Here is an 18,872-nt window from a genome sequence, read left to right on the forward strand (position 1 = left end):
ATGTTTTCTATTACGTTTCAAGTGGATAAAACGGAACAGGCAGATAAGTTATGAAAAATATTTTAATAAATAATAGGCCACCAATGAAACGAATCAATCAATAATAAAAATAATTAATAACTACGACGGTTAACGTGTACATCACGAATTTAACACGAGATTGAATTATCAACCTTAAACAATTTTTTTTAAAGAATATTACTGCCTTAATTGCCGCTTGGGTTTTCCGACGATGTTGATAACATTCCTTGACTAATTACAAACAAGTTTTAAATCGGAATTTTGAACATCGCAATCCGCACAATAAACGGAAAATGAATGATTTATATGAAGAGCGCTCCTATCGATTTTCTGTCTAGCAACGTGAAATATGCGTCTGCCGGCACCTGAAATGGACTCCGGTGGAGAAGAAATAGACTGTCGGGTTGCAGGCTTAGAATGTTAAATCGAAATTAGAAAGATAATATCGAAAACTTATATACAGGGAAACTTTTAAAGTAGAACGTAATTATATAACTGACATTATAATTTATTATTATTACCATTCAATTTCTAATAATGCAAACTGATTTTATGCCTCACAATAATCAGTAGGTTGGATTATTTAGGAATTTTTTTCAAATGAAAAATGTATGTGGTCAAATTTGTATTCGACTTTCATCAGTGGTAAAACACGCAGAAAACGAAGATGGATGATGGGAGACCACAAGAACGAAAGAGATAACTAAGGACCTTACCGCGAAAGGCTTGAAGGGAAGAGGAACTTTTCGCCACTGTTCTGGGATTAAAACCAAATACTAATTTCATTTTTAGCGAATTTTGGTTGGTTTAGGTTGGATTAAAACCAAATAATAATTTAATTTTTAGAGATTTTTGGTTGGTTTAGGTTGGATTTACTATTTGCAGCACTTCATTGATTGTCGTCGCTCTTGATAAATAAAACGCGATATCAAACTAAAATATTATTTTGTAGAAACTTTTCAAACTATGTAAATGTTAGAACTCTAGTTTTCGTTAGTTTTGTTTAGCCATCTTTGGCATTTTTTTTTTCAACATATTTCAATTTTAAGCGTTTTTATTGGTCATATAATTGCTTACCGCCCCAGAATCGCACGCTTAATATTATAAATGGTTTTTGAAGTATGGTTTTATAACTTAAGCTCACCGAGTTATGTGTGACGTGACAGTCAGAATTGTGGACCGTCAGTCTCCGATCAAAACATCCGATCGATTCTAAAGCTCTAGCTAAAATACCGGAAATGGCGTAACGAAGCTGACATTTCGATCGCTTGATCTGTGCATAGTTAAGATTTTCCGGTGAAATTTCAAATTCTTTAGATCTTGTCCCGGTGAGAACTTAATTCCCAAATCTCTGGCTCCACTCTGTCCACCTTCCACAGATTAATGGATAATCCGCTCCTATCAGAGGACCGTCAACTCATATGTCCTCTTTTGATCCTTCCCTTATTCGTCGCTTTATCATTCTTACTGGTGTTGCTGTTTTCCTGCCTGTGCCTTCGTGTACAACGAATGTTTCTTGCACAAGTGCGTTTTCAAAAGGATAAAGGATAAGGACTTGGTGGAAATTCGCACTCTATACCACCAATATGAGGGCAAGATGTAATAGTCATTTGTCAAAATTTGTTCAAAAACATCATCTACCCAAAACGTTATGTAAAAAAAATAAGTAAAGTCAATGAAATTTCCCCAATCTCTTAGTATTTACTTTTTCTTTAGTTATAGGATAAGTATTTAGGATCAAATCAGAAATATAATTCTATTTTTAAATGTTTCTTCGTCAAAATTGTAATAGTCTTAGCAACTCCTAACAATAATAGTTACTAAATAAAGCAAATATAAAAGACTATTGATAAAGTGAAAACATAGGTACCTACTTTGCTAACGGGCAATAAAGCCTAGCAGTGGCGTTTTTTTCTAGGTAATTTTTCAAAATGAGCTTAGATATCATTAAATGAAATTGAAAATGAATTTTTTTTTATCAATATTATTATGTGAAAACACCTGCGCCGACTTGATGATATAACCAATGGCAAGATAACTATGATTCTGCCAAAACATTATGTCATTTCCATTGTTTTATTAAAGTTGAACTATTTTTCACGCTTTTATTGGGTTTCTATAAAGAACAGTATATTATCTTCATTTTAGGTGTGAGTATTTCTTGAATTTTCGAGAACGATAATAAGAAATATTATAGAAAAGAAGCATACAGTTATGTTCTCACCAAATACCAAAAATTTAAATAATTTTGTCACTTGGGCAAAATTATGTGTTGGTGTCCATTTCCTTTCAAAAATTACTAGAATTCTAAAAGCCTTTTGCTGATTATTGAACCATATTTCGAGCTGATCATATTTTATGTATTCTACAATGTATTCTTATATAATATAAATTGTTGTTGGTATGTATTGTTGCCCAGAAGACACAAATAATCAATCTGCGATATGATTGATGAGTTTACTTAAACTTCTGGGCAATGGCAAATGGCATTCTCCCAGATTCATGTCTGCTCCAAATTACATTTGGAGTAGAATTATTGTCCATACACAACAAAAACAATTTAGTGGATGTTTGCGTGATATTGGAAAACATTTTAAAGCAAAATAAACATAAAATAGCTAAAAGAGTTAGATTAGACATATTACAAGAAAGGAAATATGCAATATCACATTTGCAATTATATATTTCCATCTTTTTTCACTACGAGTTTTGATATTTGCGTATTGAACGTTTTTCCTTTTCCCAACCTGCAAATTTCATTTTTGTACTTGTCTTCTAGACGATATTTTAGAAAAATTACAAAACCCAACTATTGAAATTAGTTGTAGCGTTGAGGAAGTTTTTGCAGACATTTTATAGATGCCAATTCAATGGAAAAGGTCTCTATGATCTCTCTATGAACATTTTAAGTATTATGTGCTGCAGGGGACGTGCAGGTGAATGTGTGAAATTTAAATTTAGAAGTATGTGCTGAAAGTCATGTCCTTCACCGTACTTTGACCCCTATATTACATTTAATTTAACTTTGAGTGGTCAGTCGATGGTGGGTGGAAAAGGTCCACACCGCCGAGGTCCAATAATACGATTCGCGCTACTGCCGCTACCACTACCGGCCCGAAAACTTTCGTTTGTTTCGGTTTCGCGCCTCCGTCAGTCAATCCTCCGACGTCGCGACGCCAGCATCGCGTTACGTGAACGTCGCGAAGATTTATTTTCGTATTGTGTTTACGCCGGTGACGTTGTTATCCTGCCTTCTTGATCCGCAAACGCGTGGGCAAACGCAGTGTCACTGCACTCTCGACGCACCGTATCTGTGGTGCGATCGAGTTCCGTGGTCGACGCACGTAGGTCACTTGATTTCGGTGGGTTTTAAAACGCAGTGTTTCAGGCCAGTGTAATTCGTGGGTGACATTTCGTTTAATTGAAACTATACCTTTCTCTAACAAAAGGAAAGAGTACAATATTATTGACATAAATTTTTTGAAATCTAAAAATTAAAATTTGATTTGTTTTTCGGCAATGTAAACTGTGGATTTCGTTCCTGACGAGAATATTAACAAATCCAATGAGTTTAGCAATAAAGCAATAACTATATCTGCCCCTTTCAATGGTACAGTAAAATTTAGATGGCAAATATGGCAAAAGCGTTAAAAATTCTGATATAGCAAGAATATAATTTCTAACAGGAAAGATCTGTTTAATTTTTTATATTTAAAGTGTTGTTCGTATAATTGGCAACAATTGATTTAAAGAAAAACCCGATGACAACTTTATGCCAGCTTTAATATAGCGATTTTTCTATTAATATTAATTTCAATTATTGCCTCAAAAATTTATGCATTTCCCTTTCCTTTTGAATCACCCTGTATAGTTTTTTGTCGTTGTTTCTACGTTGAAAGAGGTATAAAAAAAATATGCAAAAATAATCCGAAAGTGATGGCGACACGAAACATGCAATAATATGCCACTTTTCCAAAAACGGCAAATATTTGAGATCGACGCTACTTCATTGCCTGTTGAAACGACCATCATAAAAATTACAGTTTGTCAAGTTTCGCAGGGAATATCTTATTGAAATTTGACTAACCACTTTAATAACTGTTACTGTTTCTGCTGAATTGATTGCTACATTCAAATATTACTAGTATATAAGATTTAAATTTACAAAATCAATAAAATTACTTTATCACACTTGACGTTTCGTTAAAGTAGCTTTTGGACTCACAAATACAGCTTGATAGATAATGTCATATCATAAAAATGGTATTAAAATACAACGAAAATACCGAAAACCTCAAAAATACATTGAGGATGGGTCAAATTGGGAATGTTTAATCGTCTCTAAATTTTCATAAAAAAACTAATAAAAAATCGTTTTATTAAGGAAAATGAAAATAATGCACTTCCACAGAATTTTTTCGCATTAAGTACATCGTTACCCACAAATACTGGCCAAAAGAAAGTCCGAGAAAGGTAAGAATAAACGGAACAACAAAATGACCCAACAAAATATGGTCGACCTTTGTCGTCTTCAAATTATTATAGCACCTCGTCATTCATAAACGCGTTGGCGCGCACAGACAGCGGAGGTCAAGAACATTGTAAAAGCTGTCGGCGTTTTAGTTTCGTTTGCTTTTTATTGTTCGCTTATAAATTCCGCGCCGACGTGTGACGTTACCGGTAACTAACCGCAAAGCACGTTTCAATCAAATCCAGCCTTTATTTTGGAACCGCTATTCGGTACCGACGATTGTGGCAAAAATATTTTCTTCCGAAACACCATTGTAGTAAATTTTAAAAATTATTTTCGTATTGTACGGGTTGCCTCACAAAAAGAATACATAGAGCAAATATATTTACTTTATTTAACCACCCAGAGAGGGTAAGCCAAGTTTTTGGTTACAACAGAAGCAACAGAAAGTCATTATCATAAAAGAAGCCAATAATTATTTAATATATACCGGGTGGACTAGGTTTTTCTTAAAGGTCCGTAACAATCCATAGGAACCGCTTTTCTATGTAAAAATCTCCTAAATTAAGTATGAAAAATAAATATTAAATATAAAAAAAATAAAGGTATTTCTAAAATATGATATATAATTTCAGGATATCTCCCACGATCTTTTATACCAAAAAATAATAATAGCACTTTATTTCCAACAGGTAATATGACCCATTTACAGGAAATCATGAATATAAATCATATGATATATTAATTACAGAGGACGTAAAAACTAATCTTAAATCTACTAATTTTAAAACTAAAAAAAAAAAGAAAAAAAATAGGAAAGGATAAACCTCAAAGTTGTCGCCTAGTTTTCAAAATGGATATTTTATCTGGATAACTGAATAAAGAAAGTTGATTGATGTCTCCCTTTCAGCCGCGGCACAAGAAAACGTAATTGTTCCAGAAAAAACGGACAACCGATTCCGTAATGAACTAAGTTGTAGAGAAATGATTGACAAATTGCATGTCTCTGCGTTCAACTAGGGACAGTTCAGGGAATATTCCTATTATGATTTTTTTACCTATATACAATAAAATTGGAATGTATTATTTTTGAAGTTTAGGTTTCATTAACTCAGATTCAGCTTCGCATCTTGTGATTTTATATTACAATAAAGTCATCATTATTACTGTTGTGAGCCCACATAACCACCTGGATCACCTCGAGTCTCCTCTCCGATTCGCAGTTATCACTCGTGTTGAGTTTTTCGTAAAGGTCGCGCAGTTTGTTTAAAAAGTCGTCGCACTGCGAATTAATATTGGCGAAACTGAAGTACACGCCCGTCACTGACACGTCACTATTTTAAAATGTCTAGCGACATTTTAAAATAGAGAAATTAGTCGATTAAGGTAGATTTGTCACAATTTGTCTCAATAATTTCTTGATGATGATAAAGTACTTTGAAAATGTTTCATTATCGACGAAAGACAATTGAATAATTTCAAATAAACAAAGTAAAACGGAAAAATAATGTATTCAAGTATAATTTTTATTAAAACGACAATTCAAAAATAATTATGCAAACATGGGCACAGTGGATGATTGCTCCTTAAAACAATGTCATCAATGGGAACCTGGCTAAAATTTCTTTACCATTTGCGCCAAAATGTTACGGTGCACAATGAAACCAATATATTCTGTAATTGTTATAAACCTCTTGAAAGTAATGCATAATGCGGGAAATAACAATTGTTATTACATAAAAAAATAAGTCCAACACACTACCTCTAAAGGTTTAGAGTGTAAACTTGAAGAAAAATGTTTGGAAAAACAATAAATACACACAAATTATTGAAAACCAGAACGAAGCAGATTCCAAAAAAGCACTAAAAGTACAATAGAAATGGTCAGTTCACAAATAAACCTAGATAACCAAAGCTTTCCCTAAGTAAAACTTCTAAATGTGACTGCGCACACCGTAATCGTAACCAACTAAACTCTATTTCAGAAACGTTTAGAGTAATAAAATCTCATTAGGTATGCATGAACGAGTACTTAAGCCACTTTGCAAATAGTAACAGCCATATTAATAAGATGTTTTGTTTCTATTTAAATTAAAAATAAAATATAATATTTGTAATATATCTACAAAAAAAGCTCAACAATAGCTTAAAGAAATATTTTTTGCAGAACTATTTGTATGACGATTTGTAACTTGTATAAGGTACTGCAAATTTTAAAAATGAAAAAAAAATGGCATTAATTTTTAATTATTTTTTACTTGTGTTGGCTATTAAAACCATTACCATGCTCTCCGAATGAAAAATGCTATTTATAAAGAGCTTCAAGTGTTTTCATGTCCAGCCCAGCACACAGTAGTCAAATTTCTTATTTTATGAGTTTAGACTCTTCTGAACTAGCTTATAATTTGAATATGGGTTGCGTCGTAGTCAGGGCCGTATTTAATATTATTTGTTTGAAAATTTCGCCACATTAAGGATTTCCTTTTTGTTTCCAGATCCGCTCCGATATGCGAATCAACTGAAATACCGCAGGAGGCGACCGAAACACAAGATGAGTGACAAATCCAAGTGGTGCGATCGACTTTTCGGCAAGCGGTTGATCAAGTGCGACTCCACGGACAACCACAACGATTTTCGCGGGTTTCCCACGTGCGAAGTGCTCAAAAACGTGTCAGTGACGGGCGTGTACTTCAGTTTCGCCAATATTAATTCGCAGTGCGACGACTTTTTAAACAAACTGCGCGACCTTTACGAAAAACTCAACACGAGTGATAACTGCGAATCGGAGAGGAGACTCGAGGTGATCCAGGTGGTTATGTGGGCTCACAACGACAACTACGGCGATTTCGAGATGAGCCACAGAGACAGTCTCTTGGGCTTGCCTTGGTTTGCAATGCCGTTCAGTGAAATCGACTTGAAAGTAAGCCAATTGTTTTTGAGTTTTACAAATGAAAACAATAATGATGTACCTTATGCACCAGGTTTTTCATGACAACCTCTAATAGTTTATTTTGTGCAATATAAACTCTATAAACATCAGTGGAAATGAGGGGGTATAGTTTGTGATTCTTTAGAACAGAAAGTTACCATTTTTAGTTATCTGCAAACAGATAGGTGTATTTTTGTTTGGTCCGCATGCGCCAATCAAAGCTTAACAGAAAACGTTAAATTATTTATGAAACGAAAGAAGGCGGCATTGCAGAAATTTAAAAATTCTAAACTGGAGTCTGACTGGATACGCTGTAAACCTCTAAGAAAGCCTAAATCTCAGCTCTCACATACCAGATATTCTTTAAATTTATTTTTAAAGGTTTCCCATGAAAAGCTAAAAAATCCGTTACATAACTCATAGTTAAACAGTTTGGCAGCCCCATAAAAGTAGACATCTTAAACTAAGCTTTTTGCGTAAATATTGTGGAGTTCCACTTCTAAGTATTTTATGCACGTGACAAGCCAGATAGAGTTTTAATCAATCTTGCATATTTAACAATCTTTTATTTCACGACTCACATGGTCCCTTGGTTTACATTTAAATATATTGCAAGAATTTCGAATTCTTTGTAATCTTTTCGTAAACTTAAGATCAAGACAAGAACCATGTGCAACGTCTGCTTGTCTGCTTAATTCCAATGTCAGAAAACGATAGAGTGACTCAATTATCATTGACAGGCATCCACAAAATATTGTTAGTCTTATATAATTTCCTGGAGAAATTATTACCCTTTAAAACATTTTACAAACTGGATTTTTGAGAATACCTAGATTTTGTTATTCACTTACCACGGCAATAGCTTTGATTTAATTTAAAATATTTAAATATTTAAAAAAATTTCGCTTTTGAAGAACATAACACGACAGTTGATGATATTGTTAATTATGCAGCATTCTTTAAATCAGAGTAGACAATTATCGAGAAAAATTAAGCAGTTATTACCTATTTCTATTACTATATTCGAAAACTAAGCCTTCAGAAATATGTTTTGTATGAAAAGAATATAAGAGACACCAAGCCACTCTAGATTTTTGAATTCAGGAAGCAAATTTCTAATTTTAACAGCCAATGATTTTTTTTTCTATCGCGATCAACTTTTCTTAATTTCGATGTTGTCCTATTTATTGTATACATATATGTTGGAAGAGGTCCGTGAGAGCAGTTTGTTTTCATTTAAAAATAAGAGAATTTTTTCATAGAGAATTTATTCGGAAATTTTTGAAGAAATATTTTAAATTAAGATGAGCCGAGTTTCAGTTACGTCGCTAGAACCCATCTCAATATGTGCGCAGTCCTGCTGCCTTGACTCATAGTTGATTGCGGCAGTTTTTGGATATGTTTATATGTATATATATATATATATATATATATATATATATATATATATATATATATATATATATATATATATATATATATATATATATATATATATATATATATATAGACTCCGTTTAATGAAATTATTATGGGGTATTGCTATAGAAGGTCGGCAACTCCTTTAGCCCAATACCGTAGTCCGGATAGATCAGGGCCGTTCCGAAGACTCCAAATCTTGCCTATATCAAATCAGGGCACTCGGTGAGCCGATGATGATGATACGGGGTCTCCTCCCCTGTCATGTACCATCTGCACTCCGGGTCGTCTCCAATGCCTAGCAAGCAAATATGCCTCCTAGGCTTGCAATCTTCTGTGTAGGCTCTACACTCTTTTCTGGTCAGTCTAAGCAGGGCTCCCTAGTCCGAGAGTGGGAGGGCCCATCCATCATAAGCCTCGCCCGCCTCATTCCCGGAGTAACTCTCCAGCCCACCGCGGCCCGCTCTCTCACCCAGGCCTCGAGAGCTCCCCGACTCACGCACGGGGCATCTCCAAGCGGGGCTGTGGTCCCGTATACTTATGCGAGGAGCCCTCCCTGGCTAAGGCGTCCGCTGCCTTATTGCCCCGGATCCCGGTGTGATCCAGGACCCAGACCAATGTGACATTCCTCGTCTCGGACACTTTCCTCAGTACCCATTTGGACTCCCTTATCAACAAGAAGCAAGTACGCATTGACTTCAGCGCTATGAGTGCAGCCCTACTAACAGAGCAGAAGAATACGCTCCTGCTTCCGTGGTTAAGCCGAAGCACCTCTCTGGTCGCCATCAATATAGCGAAAATTTCCGTGTGATACACAGTGCAGTACTGACCCAAAGGGACCGACAAGCTCTCTCTCCACTCTTCCCTTGATGGGAAGAGAAAGGTCCACTTCTCAAAGAAGATCATCTCGTGGATCATGACGTCACTCGGCATGCTCATGACACCGGGATCCCCGGGCCAGCCCTCTAAAATGTCGTACGTGCCCCGATTGAAGGTTCCCTCTCTCCAGAGCCCGCAGCTCGCTAGCCTGACAACCGTCCTGGCCGCCTCCATCCGCACCCGATCCGACAGACAGGGCAAACCCACCCAAGCCTCTAGGGCCCTCATGGGTGACGTCCTCATGGCGCCCGTTATACAGAGGCAAGCCAATCTCTGCAGTTTGTCAAGAACTAGCCTTGCTCCTGCTCTTTTGGTCTCCGGCCACCATCCCACTGCCCCATGCGTGAGCACAAGCACCACCATGGTACCGTAGATCCACTGCCCCCTACCGCTCTCCGGCACGCCCACAGAGCTCCAAAAGCAGATCTGGTCCTTGATCTTATATATTCCTGGAAGGTCAACTTGGAGTCCAACCATACCCCCAAGTACTTGACGCTTCTACTTGCAGAAAGAGGCACCCCATCCATCGAAATGTTGAGGTTACGCTCCAACTTAATCTTCCTAGTGAAGATGACCATCTCCACCTTGTCAGGATTGACAGCTTAGTTGCTGTCCCGGCACCGTTGTGAGAATCTTACCAATGACCCGTTCAGGAGCCCCTTCCCACGTGCGTACCTTGTATCATTATCACAAGATCGTCTGCATATGCCTGAGCATAGACCCCGTGTTCTTCCCTCAGAATATGCAATATCTCGTTCACCATTAGGGACCACAGGAAGGGGGACAGCTCCGTGATGAGCCGATGGAGACCTGCTCCCCACCCAGTCTTGCCTCAACCCTCCGGTCGTTTAGCATGGAGCGGATCCATTTTACAATGGCCGTCCCTCCAGTACGCTCCACCGCTCTGCAGATCGAATACAGGGCCGTATTATTAAAGGCCCCTTCGATGTCAGCGAACACGCACAGCAACAGCCGTCCCGAGCCCATACCCTCCTCCAACCTGGTCTATAGAGGAGGCCATATTTTTTTGCTTGTTCTATACTACAATTTTTGCAACTTCATTGTGGCGGCCAAGGTATGTCGTGTTAGATAGAGCTGGGAAATCCGCCGTGATATGTTCAATTGTTTCTCCAGGCGTGCCACACTTTCGGCATATGCCCACCACGTTTTTCTTTAGACGGGTTTTTCCATATCATCTGGTTTTTATCGTACGATCTTGGATGGCCACTATAAATCCTTGGGTCTCTTTATACATTTGGCCTTTTTTCAACCAAGTGAGTGAACCCTCTTTGTCTATGCGCCCATCCTGTAGAGTCTTCGGGTATTTGCAGTGCTTTCTCTTGCCATGATTCGGTCCTACTCACCCCTGGTTGCCTTTGAGTTTCTGTATGGTTTCTTAGATTATTTTTATTGTTATTTTATTGTTGTTGTTATTATTATTAATTATACTTTCTTGGAGCTTACGAATATTTTGAAAATTAGCCAGAGACGGTCGGTATTACTAGTGAAAATAATAATTTTTGGTGGGCGCAAGCTGCGGTCAAAATTATTTCGTTTTAAATGCTTCTCCGGAGCGAAGGAAGACATCCGGTTTTTGCCGTTTTATTGACTTCTCAACCGCCGAAGGTTTGTTTACCTTGCAGTAATTAAAGAATTGTTTGGGTTGTGTATCATCTGGCACCGCGGAATGTAAGTAAATACCTCGCCGGTTCGGTCGGCTTCGCATCCAAGTCGAGAAGTCGGGTTTGTTAAATAAACAAGCCGTTTTTTTATCTGTAGGTAGGTAGATGGAGAGGCCGTCGGCGCATTACACAGGGTGTTGTACAGTAAGATGTACTCATTAAATAACTCAGTAACGTAGGTAGTTTTGTCCTAATCGAGCGCCCTCTATATTGTCATCTAGTAAAATTAGGCATTTTTTACGCTTTTCAAGCATATATAATTGTATGTAAGCATATTTTGAGTTTTAAAAATAACGACGTAAATGGCATTTTTCTAAGATTAAATGCATTTTTATGTATTGGGCTACTTTACTTTACTAATAAAACAAAGGATTACTTGCCGTTTTGACAATTTAACAATAATTTGGTAAAATACCTGGGCATAACTTTAAGATCTCAAAACCAAGTGGGCCAAGCGGCTTGGAACTGTGATTAAGAACTATGCTATACGAGTCTACTACATGCATTCCAACGAAAATTTACTTGATGGCGCAGAAATATATTTTAACAGGATATATGGTAAAATTTCTCGTTAATTCAATTATTTTGTTATATTTTTTCTTTCACAAGTAGTTTTACCAACATAGGAATTTTTTTAGTAACGAGTTTATAGTCGGAATTATACCCATTTGTAATGACGTCATTTTTCTCTATCTTTGTTTAGCAGGTTCGAAACCAACAAAATTTTCAAAAAAAATGAATTAAAAAAAATTTACATACCTTTATTTAAGGTTATGTGAAACTTGTCGAAAGACATTTCAAAGTTTTTAAAAATGTAATGGCATAAAATCCAAGCAAAATACCGCATAAACCAGATATTTTAGTCCAACACTACATAGGGAAAATGTGACTGTTAATTAGCAACTTCTACATTACATTAAAAATTGGTATAATTGCGATTATAGTAACGAGAATAACAAATAATAAAAATGAGAAAATTAGGTGCCCCATTGAATTCTAAAAAGAGTTCTATTAAGAATGTACTATGGAGACGTGTCCCAAAAAACTTACTTTTTCAATTTCACTGTGGATCAGAGCTACGACACTATAAAACAGCAAGGTCCGTTCTCTATACCCACAGGGTTATCCACATTATTAAAGCGATTGGTTTTTTTAATATATGGACAAAAATAAAACGTACAGAAAGGACATTTTAAAGAATTGCTATTGGTAGTTAATTCACTGCCGTGAATGTCATCTTCCAAATTACCGCTCAGTTTCAATTCGCAAATATTTCACGTGACGACCAATAACTTGGCATTATTAGTAACGTTTAAACTGATCGTCAACTTGCAATAATAAGAAGCTGCACCAACTAAAGACTTATTAATGTACCACCGACCCTACATTGATTTATGGCGGAAGGTTTCCAACTAAAAGCCGAACTGATGTGAACTGAAATTGAACGAGAGTACCAACTGATCATTTTTTATCATTTATCATTCTTATATTTATATTTCAATTTAATTGTATTTATATTATATATTGATTTTGGTTAATTGCCGGATGGCTATTCTTGTTATTGTTATTAACCACGTAAACACGACGAGTACGATTGCTTTTTGCATGCAATCGACGGTACTGGTTTCCTACTTCCAAATGTTTTTAGAACTTCTTGTCATTAATAGATAGATATAATAGATATAATCGGACGCCTCATTGAAGATTTCAGTTTTTTGTGCATTTACTTATTTCCTTCTCTTCTATTAATTACCATATTATGTATATTACCGCTAGCATCCTATTAAATTTTTATAATATGGATGTCTGGAGCGTTTGAAGACTGAAACTGCATAAGAAGCTGCTTCAGGAACCATAATTCCAGTATTGCAAGATGGTAGCGAGACATTTAACATTTAACTCTACCATTCTAATGTCACAAATTTTGCTGCTACACGTTTCATGCCCACAACTTAAGAAAAAATTGCATGGCACGAACCAATAGAGCTGCCGACGTCTTCAGCCACTTCTGTAATAGTGAATCGACAATTTGTTTTATTTCTTCAACGCTTTCATCAGTTATTGACTTGCTAGGGCGTCCAGAACGAGGTTCGTCACCGGCGTCTTCTCGGCCATCTTGGAACAGCTTGTACCACTTATTAAATTTTTTTTTGCTCAGAAAATCTTATGCAAAGTCTTTCTTCAATTTTTTTTTGACAGCAGAAAATCGCCGAGCACACAAAACACGTCTAGCGCTTCTATCTCCCAAAAAAACAAACATGCAAATTGGCTGAACATATGTTAGGCACATGTGTACCAAAATTATATATATATATATATATATATATATATATATATATATATATATATATATATATATATATATATATATATATATATATATATATATATATATATATATATATATATATATATATATATATATATATATATATATATATATATATATATATATATATATATATATATATATATATATATATATATATATATATATATATATATATATATATATGATGACACTATATTCCGGGATATCATCCGTTCGCTCGTTGAACTCCGACTGGAATCCTGCATCCGACTGGAATCCTGCCAAATCTTGCATCCGACTGGAATCCTGCAGACGTTTCGCCAAAATCTCACTTGGCATCTTCAATGCTCGCGCTCCGAAAACACTTCGAACACTCGAAGTGTTTTCGGAGCGCGAGCATTGAAGATGCCAAGTGAGATTTTGGCGAAACGTCTGCAGGATTCCAGTCGGATGCAAGATTTGCAGGATTCCAGTCGGATGCAGGATTCCAGTCGGAGTTCAACGAGCGAACGGATGATATCCCGGAATATAGTGTCATCACATTTTTCCATCCGTGAATCAATACGTGAGAATATATATATATATTATATATATATATATATATATATATATATATATATATATATATATATATATATATATATATATATATATATATATATATATATATATATATATATATATATATATATATATATATATATATATATATATTATATATATATATATATATATATATATATATATATATATATATATATATATATATATATATATATATATATATATATATATATATCGAAGAAATTCGTAGTGTTAGTTTTTAATCCTAAAACGGTCTAAAAAATATAAAATAATTTAATAAAATTCCAATGTTGGAGATTACACTTCGTTAGTTTCTATTTTTTTCTAAAACGGGATACTGCCGAACATCAGACTGCGAAACGGCAAATTTGACAAACCCAAAAAACAAACATTCCAACACGGAGCGTTTCAGCATAATGGAGGAAGAAAATCTATTAGCTTGTCTTTTTATTTTCTCCAGTCTCTTTCAGGCGAGGGTTGCGTTTGAACAAATAAAACCGTTAAACTAGATTAGGAAAGTTCACTACGTCGGATATTTTGCCTCGAAGAAAACACGACAATAAAATGTTTTTGCCGTTTCTCGATATCGTCTTTACATTTTCCCTATAAAAAAATCCCTTCTCGTATTTTAACGAGCTCCTGTGATTGTGTTTGCTTCCAAACTAAGGCAATTTTAAGAAATAGTCTTTTTTAGTGATAGCTATACTCTATTTAAGAACGGTGCAGAGTAACACATCTCATCGGTACAATACTTAAGCCAATTTCATTTCATTATCGAATGCAAGCAGTACCAGCCAGCTTTGGGTCGACTAATTTATACTTTCTGATTATTGTTAGGATAGCCAGGATAGCCAGAAATAAGAAAAAAATATTTTAACAGAATAATAATTAGGCATTATGTACAATAGCATTGGGTACTAACTGCCATCTCCTCTTGTTAAAAAGAAAGGGTTGCCGATCCAACGGATCAAGTAATCACATTTTCTCCTATTTTATGTCAAATAGGAATTAAATTCTTTATTGTTCTTGGATGCCACTTCCTGATGACTTTCTAGGCCTATCGCCGACCTCTAAATTGAGTGAAATTGAACGAACGTCCCCTTTTTTTGCTCTACACTTTTCTAAAAAGGCCTATAGATAGAAAAATCGATAGATGAATTCGTTGTAGATTAAGTATAAGAATATGGATCGTAGTTTTTAATTTTTTTGGTTTTTTTGTCTGATCTATTCAGAAATTTAATATAATTTCGAAAACACAGTCCGACGTTGACGAGTGCGTTCACTTCCTAAAGAAAGCTGGATTCACCTGCTACATTTACAAGTAATACTTTTTACAAAACTTCTGGATTCCTCCTGCGTCGGTTTTTGCTGAGTCGAACTTGCTGCCGATTCGCCAATCATCCTGTTGGCTTCTTCAGAGCTTGACTGAAACTGGGTCGCATTTTACTCTGTACCTGCTTATATATTGTTTGAGGGAGGCGGAGCTAAATGAGAGGCATATAAACACCGTCTCTATGACTAGCTCCCATATTGGTGACAGATAAAGACCTGAGTCGCGGTTAAGATTGTTAGGTTTTTTATAGATTCCTATAGACTCTCTGATTTTTCGTTGGTGGAATTTTATGTCCGGTCTCGTGATTGGGTTCGGCAACAGCTGACGAATTTATTTGTCTTAGTCGTAAGGCTCTTTCGTGTTCTTTGAGCCTAGTTGATATTTTGCTCCCGGTCTCTCCAATGTATTCTTTGCCGCATATGCATGAAATTCTGTGAACTCCTGGCATCTCCAATGGAATTTTGTCTTTGTATTTTGCTTATAACGGTCAAATTTTTTATCAAACGTCAGAAACAGCTATTGGTTCTCAACTATCACCAGTCTTCGCGAATATATTTATGGAAGCCTTTGAAAAGAAAGCTCTAGACAGCTTTCATCTAAAACCAAAATTATGAAAACGCTACGTCGATGATACTTTTCTTATTTGACCTCATGATCAAGAAACCCTAGTAGATTTTCTTAGACATTTAAACTCTATACACACGCACACAGACCGATACCTTAATGCATGGTCACATCACCATCCGGCCCAAAAATCATCGGTTATCAACTCTCTTGTTTACAGAGCCGTAAAGCTTTCTCAGCCCGAGTCATTGAACCCAGAATTAAAATCTTTACCCCTGCTCTTCTCTCTAACAATTTCCACATTAAAGATATTAAGCGTTCCATCAAAAAATACGCTTCACCACAACCTTCCAATAGCAATGAGGCCGAAAGCAATCCTATACTTGCCACTGTGTTCCTTTCTTACATTCAAAACACCACTGACCATATCTCAAAAGTTCTGAAGAAGTACAACGTCAAAACCAAATTTACCACTTGTCCAAAAATCTCTTAACATCTTCGGTCCTTCAAGGACAAAATTCCATTTGAGATGCCAGGATTTTACAGCATTTCATACATATGCAGCAAAGAATACATTGGAGAAAAATATCAACTAGGCTCAAAGAACACGAAAGAGCCTTACGACTAAGACAAATAAACTCGCCAGCTGTTGCCGAACACAATTACGAAACCGGACAAAATTTTATTTGATAAAACTAAAATTCTTGCATGTAATAATTTTTTCTACCAACGAAAAATCCGGAGTCCTAATAGTAGAGGATCCGGTTTAAAAACAACACCCCTCATTCTTTTCGGTGATATTTTTTTTTTATAATGAAACTTATTGATTAATCAAATGAGAAATGATTGACAGTCTATATCTTAGCAAGACTATTTTTAATTAAAAATTAATTAATTTCTTTTTTTTTCTTGATTACCGTCAGTATTTTTCTTTATAGGTTTAGTCTCAATCAAAGAAAAAAAGTATATTGAAAATGCCATACAATGTGTGACTACGTTTTTTTAGGCAACAATACACAGACACAATACAACAATACACACGCCTTTCTCTTTCTGGCAAGAGTCTTATGCGCAGCTGTTATTGTACATCCTTCTCTGCCGTACATGAAAAAAGATATAGCGCTCGCATCACATCAAATTATTGAAACTTTAGATCGTGTCAATCATTAGCTTTGCCACGATTCCGAAAGTCAATCATATATCGTTGGGTTCGTAATAAAATTCTGTATATTTACATATTAAATTTTTAAAGAAAAAGAATGAGGGTAAATCACTACACCCGATTACCTGTTTACACCTGGTTGACACGTATTGTTGCCTAAAAAAAGCTAGTCAAACATTGTATGGCATTTTCTATATACTTTTTTTCTTTGATTGAGACTAAATTTATAAAGAAACATACTGACGGTAACCAAGAAAAAAAATGAAATTAATTAATTTTTAATTAAAAATAGTCTTGCTAAGATATAGACGGTCAATCATTTCCGGATCTTAGACTATAACAATCTTAACCGCGACTCAGGTCTTTATCTATCACCAATATGGGAATCAGTCATCCTCATTTAACTCCGCCCCCTCAAACAATATAGAAGCAGGTATAGAGTAAAATGCGAGTCAGTTTCAGTCCACCTCTGAAGAAGCCAACAGGATGATTCCAGGAGGAATCCAGAAGTTTTGTAAAAAGTATTACAGTAACATGTGGAAATTTCTTTGAAAAATTAAAATTAGGCACTATGAAATACACCTAATTATAGGTATGCTCTTTCTAGTCCAGATGCAATTATGAATAATTGCTAATATGTTTATCACTTCCTCAGCTTTCCCAAATGACTTAGTGATGTCAATTATTTTTGTACTTACAGCGAGTATTGAAAAAAGTTTAGCATGAGTTATTCACCTAAGTTTGAACCCTGCTGCTATTTTTTCGTTTTGACTTGCATAATCTATAATAATGTTTAGTATATTCCAAACTGTCGCATAGCAGGTTAAAATTCTGCCTAGGATTTCTGTTTTAAAATAGAATGAGAATGAGGGAGGTTCTGCACTTGATCTTGACATGTTTCAACGTTTTATTCTTGTCTAAATTATTACTGCTTCTTTTCATTTGAATGAATGTCAATGATGTACTTGCCATTTTACTAACATCGTTATTACAGAACATACTCAAGTTTTTACTACTACTAAGAGTATTTATCTATATTTATATGGTTTTATTGGTTAATTTGGAAAGTGCACATATGCACTACCTTTAATTATAAGTCCACACCATTTCGAAACAGACTTTAAAAGCTATAGGTATACTCAAAGATTGCCAAGTAAGCTGTGGTGGTACAGAAGTAGCTGCATATGGAATACCTGTATGTCAATAAATAAACAAACCAATTTTTTTAAAAATATAATACGTTAACTGTGGTCAAAATTGGAAATTGAAATTTGTCATTATACTAAGCATAAATGAAGTAACACAAATCAAAAAGGTGGATTAAAATATCAAAAACGGAATATACAAATACATGTCTTGTCTCGATCTTAGAAATTTCGTTTAATTGCGTTTAATTCTGTTTTTAATTTGCAGGTCGATTTTGAAATGGAAATGCTGTGATTTTATATTTTAACTTAAAATTTAATTCTAGACAACAAGAGTTCTTTTTTATTAACTTCACTTAATTTTTACAATA

The 18,872-nt window shown here is 35.2% G+C and overlaps 1 protein-coding gene across 3 annotated transcripts in view; it reads left to right on the forward strand.

The window, feature by feature from the left end:
- The first annotated feature begins 3,196 nt into the window (after positions 1 to 3,196).
- Positions 3,197 to 18,872, forward strand: part of LOC132706657 (nucleoredoxin-like) — a 40,076-nt gene continuing 24,400 nt past the window's right edge. Inside the window, exons 1-2 of one of the 3 annotated variants that reach the window (XM_060678121.1) lie at positions 3,197 to 3,383; positions 6,988 to 7,412. In XM_060678121.1, coding sequence (XP_060534104.1) covers positions 7,044 to 7,412 — 369 coding nt within the window. In that variant the 5' untranslated portion in view covers positions 3,197 to 3,383; positions 6,988 to 7,043. Of the gene's footprint in view, positions 3,384 to 4,434; positions 4,495 to 6,987; positions 7,413 to 18,872 lie in introns of those variants that run through there. The other 2 variants (XM_060678122.1, XM_060678124.1) reach the window with 2 other exon arrangements.

Source organism: Cylas formicarius, unplaced genomic scaffold (assembly GCF_029955315.1).
Source record: "Cylas formicarius isolate icCylForm1 unplaced genomic scaffold, icCylForm1.1 PGA_scaffold_8__14_contigs__length_24414737, whole genome shotgun sequence".
NCBI classification, from domain to species: Eukaryota; Metazoa; Arthropoda; class Insecta; order Coleoptera; family Brentidae; genus Cylas; species Cylas formicarius.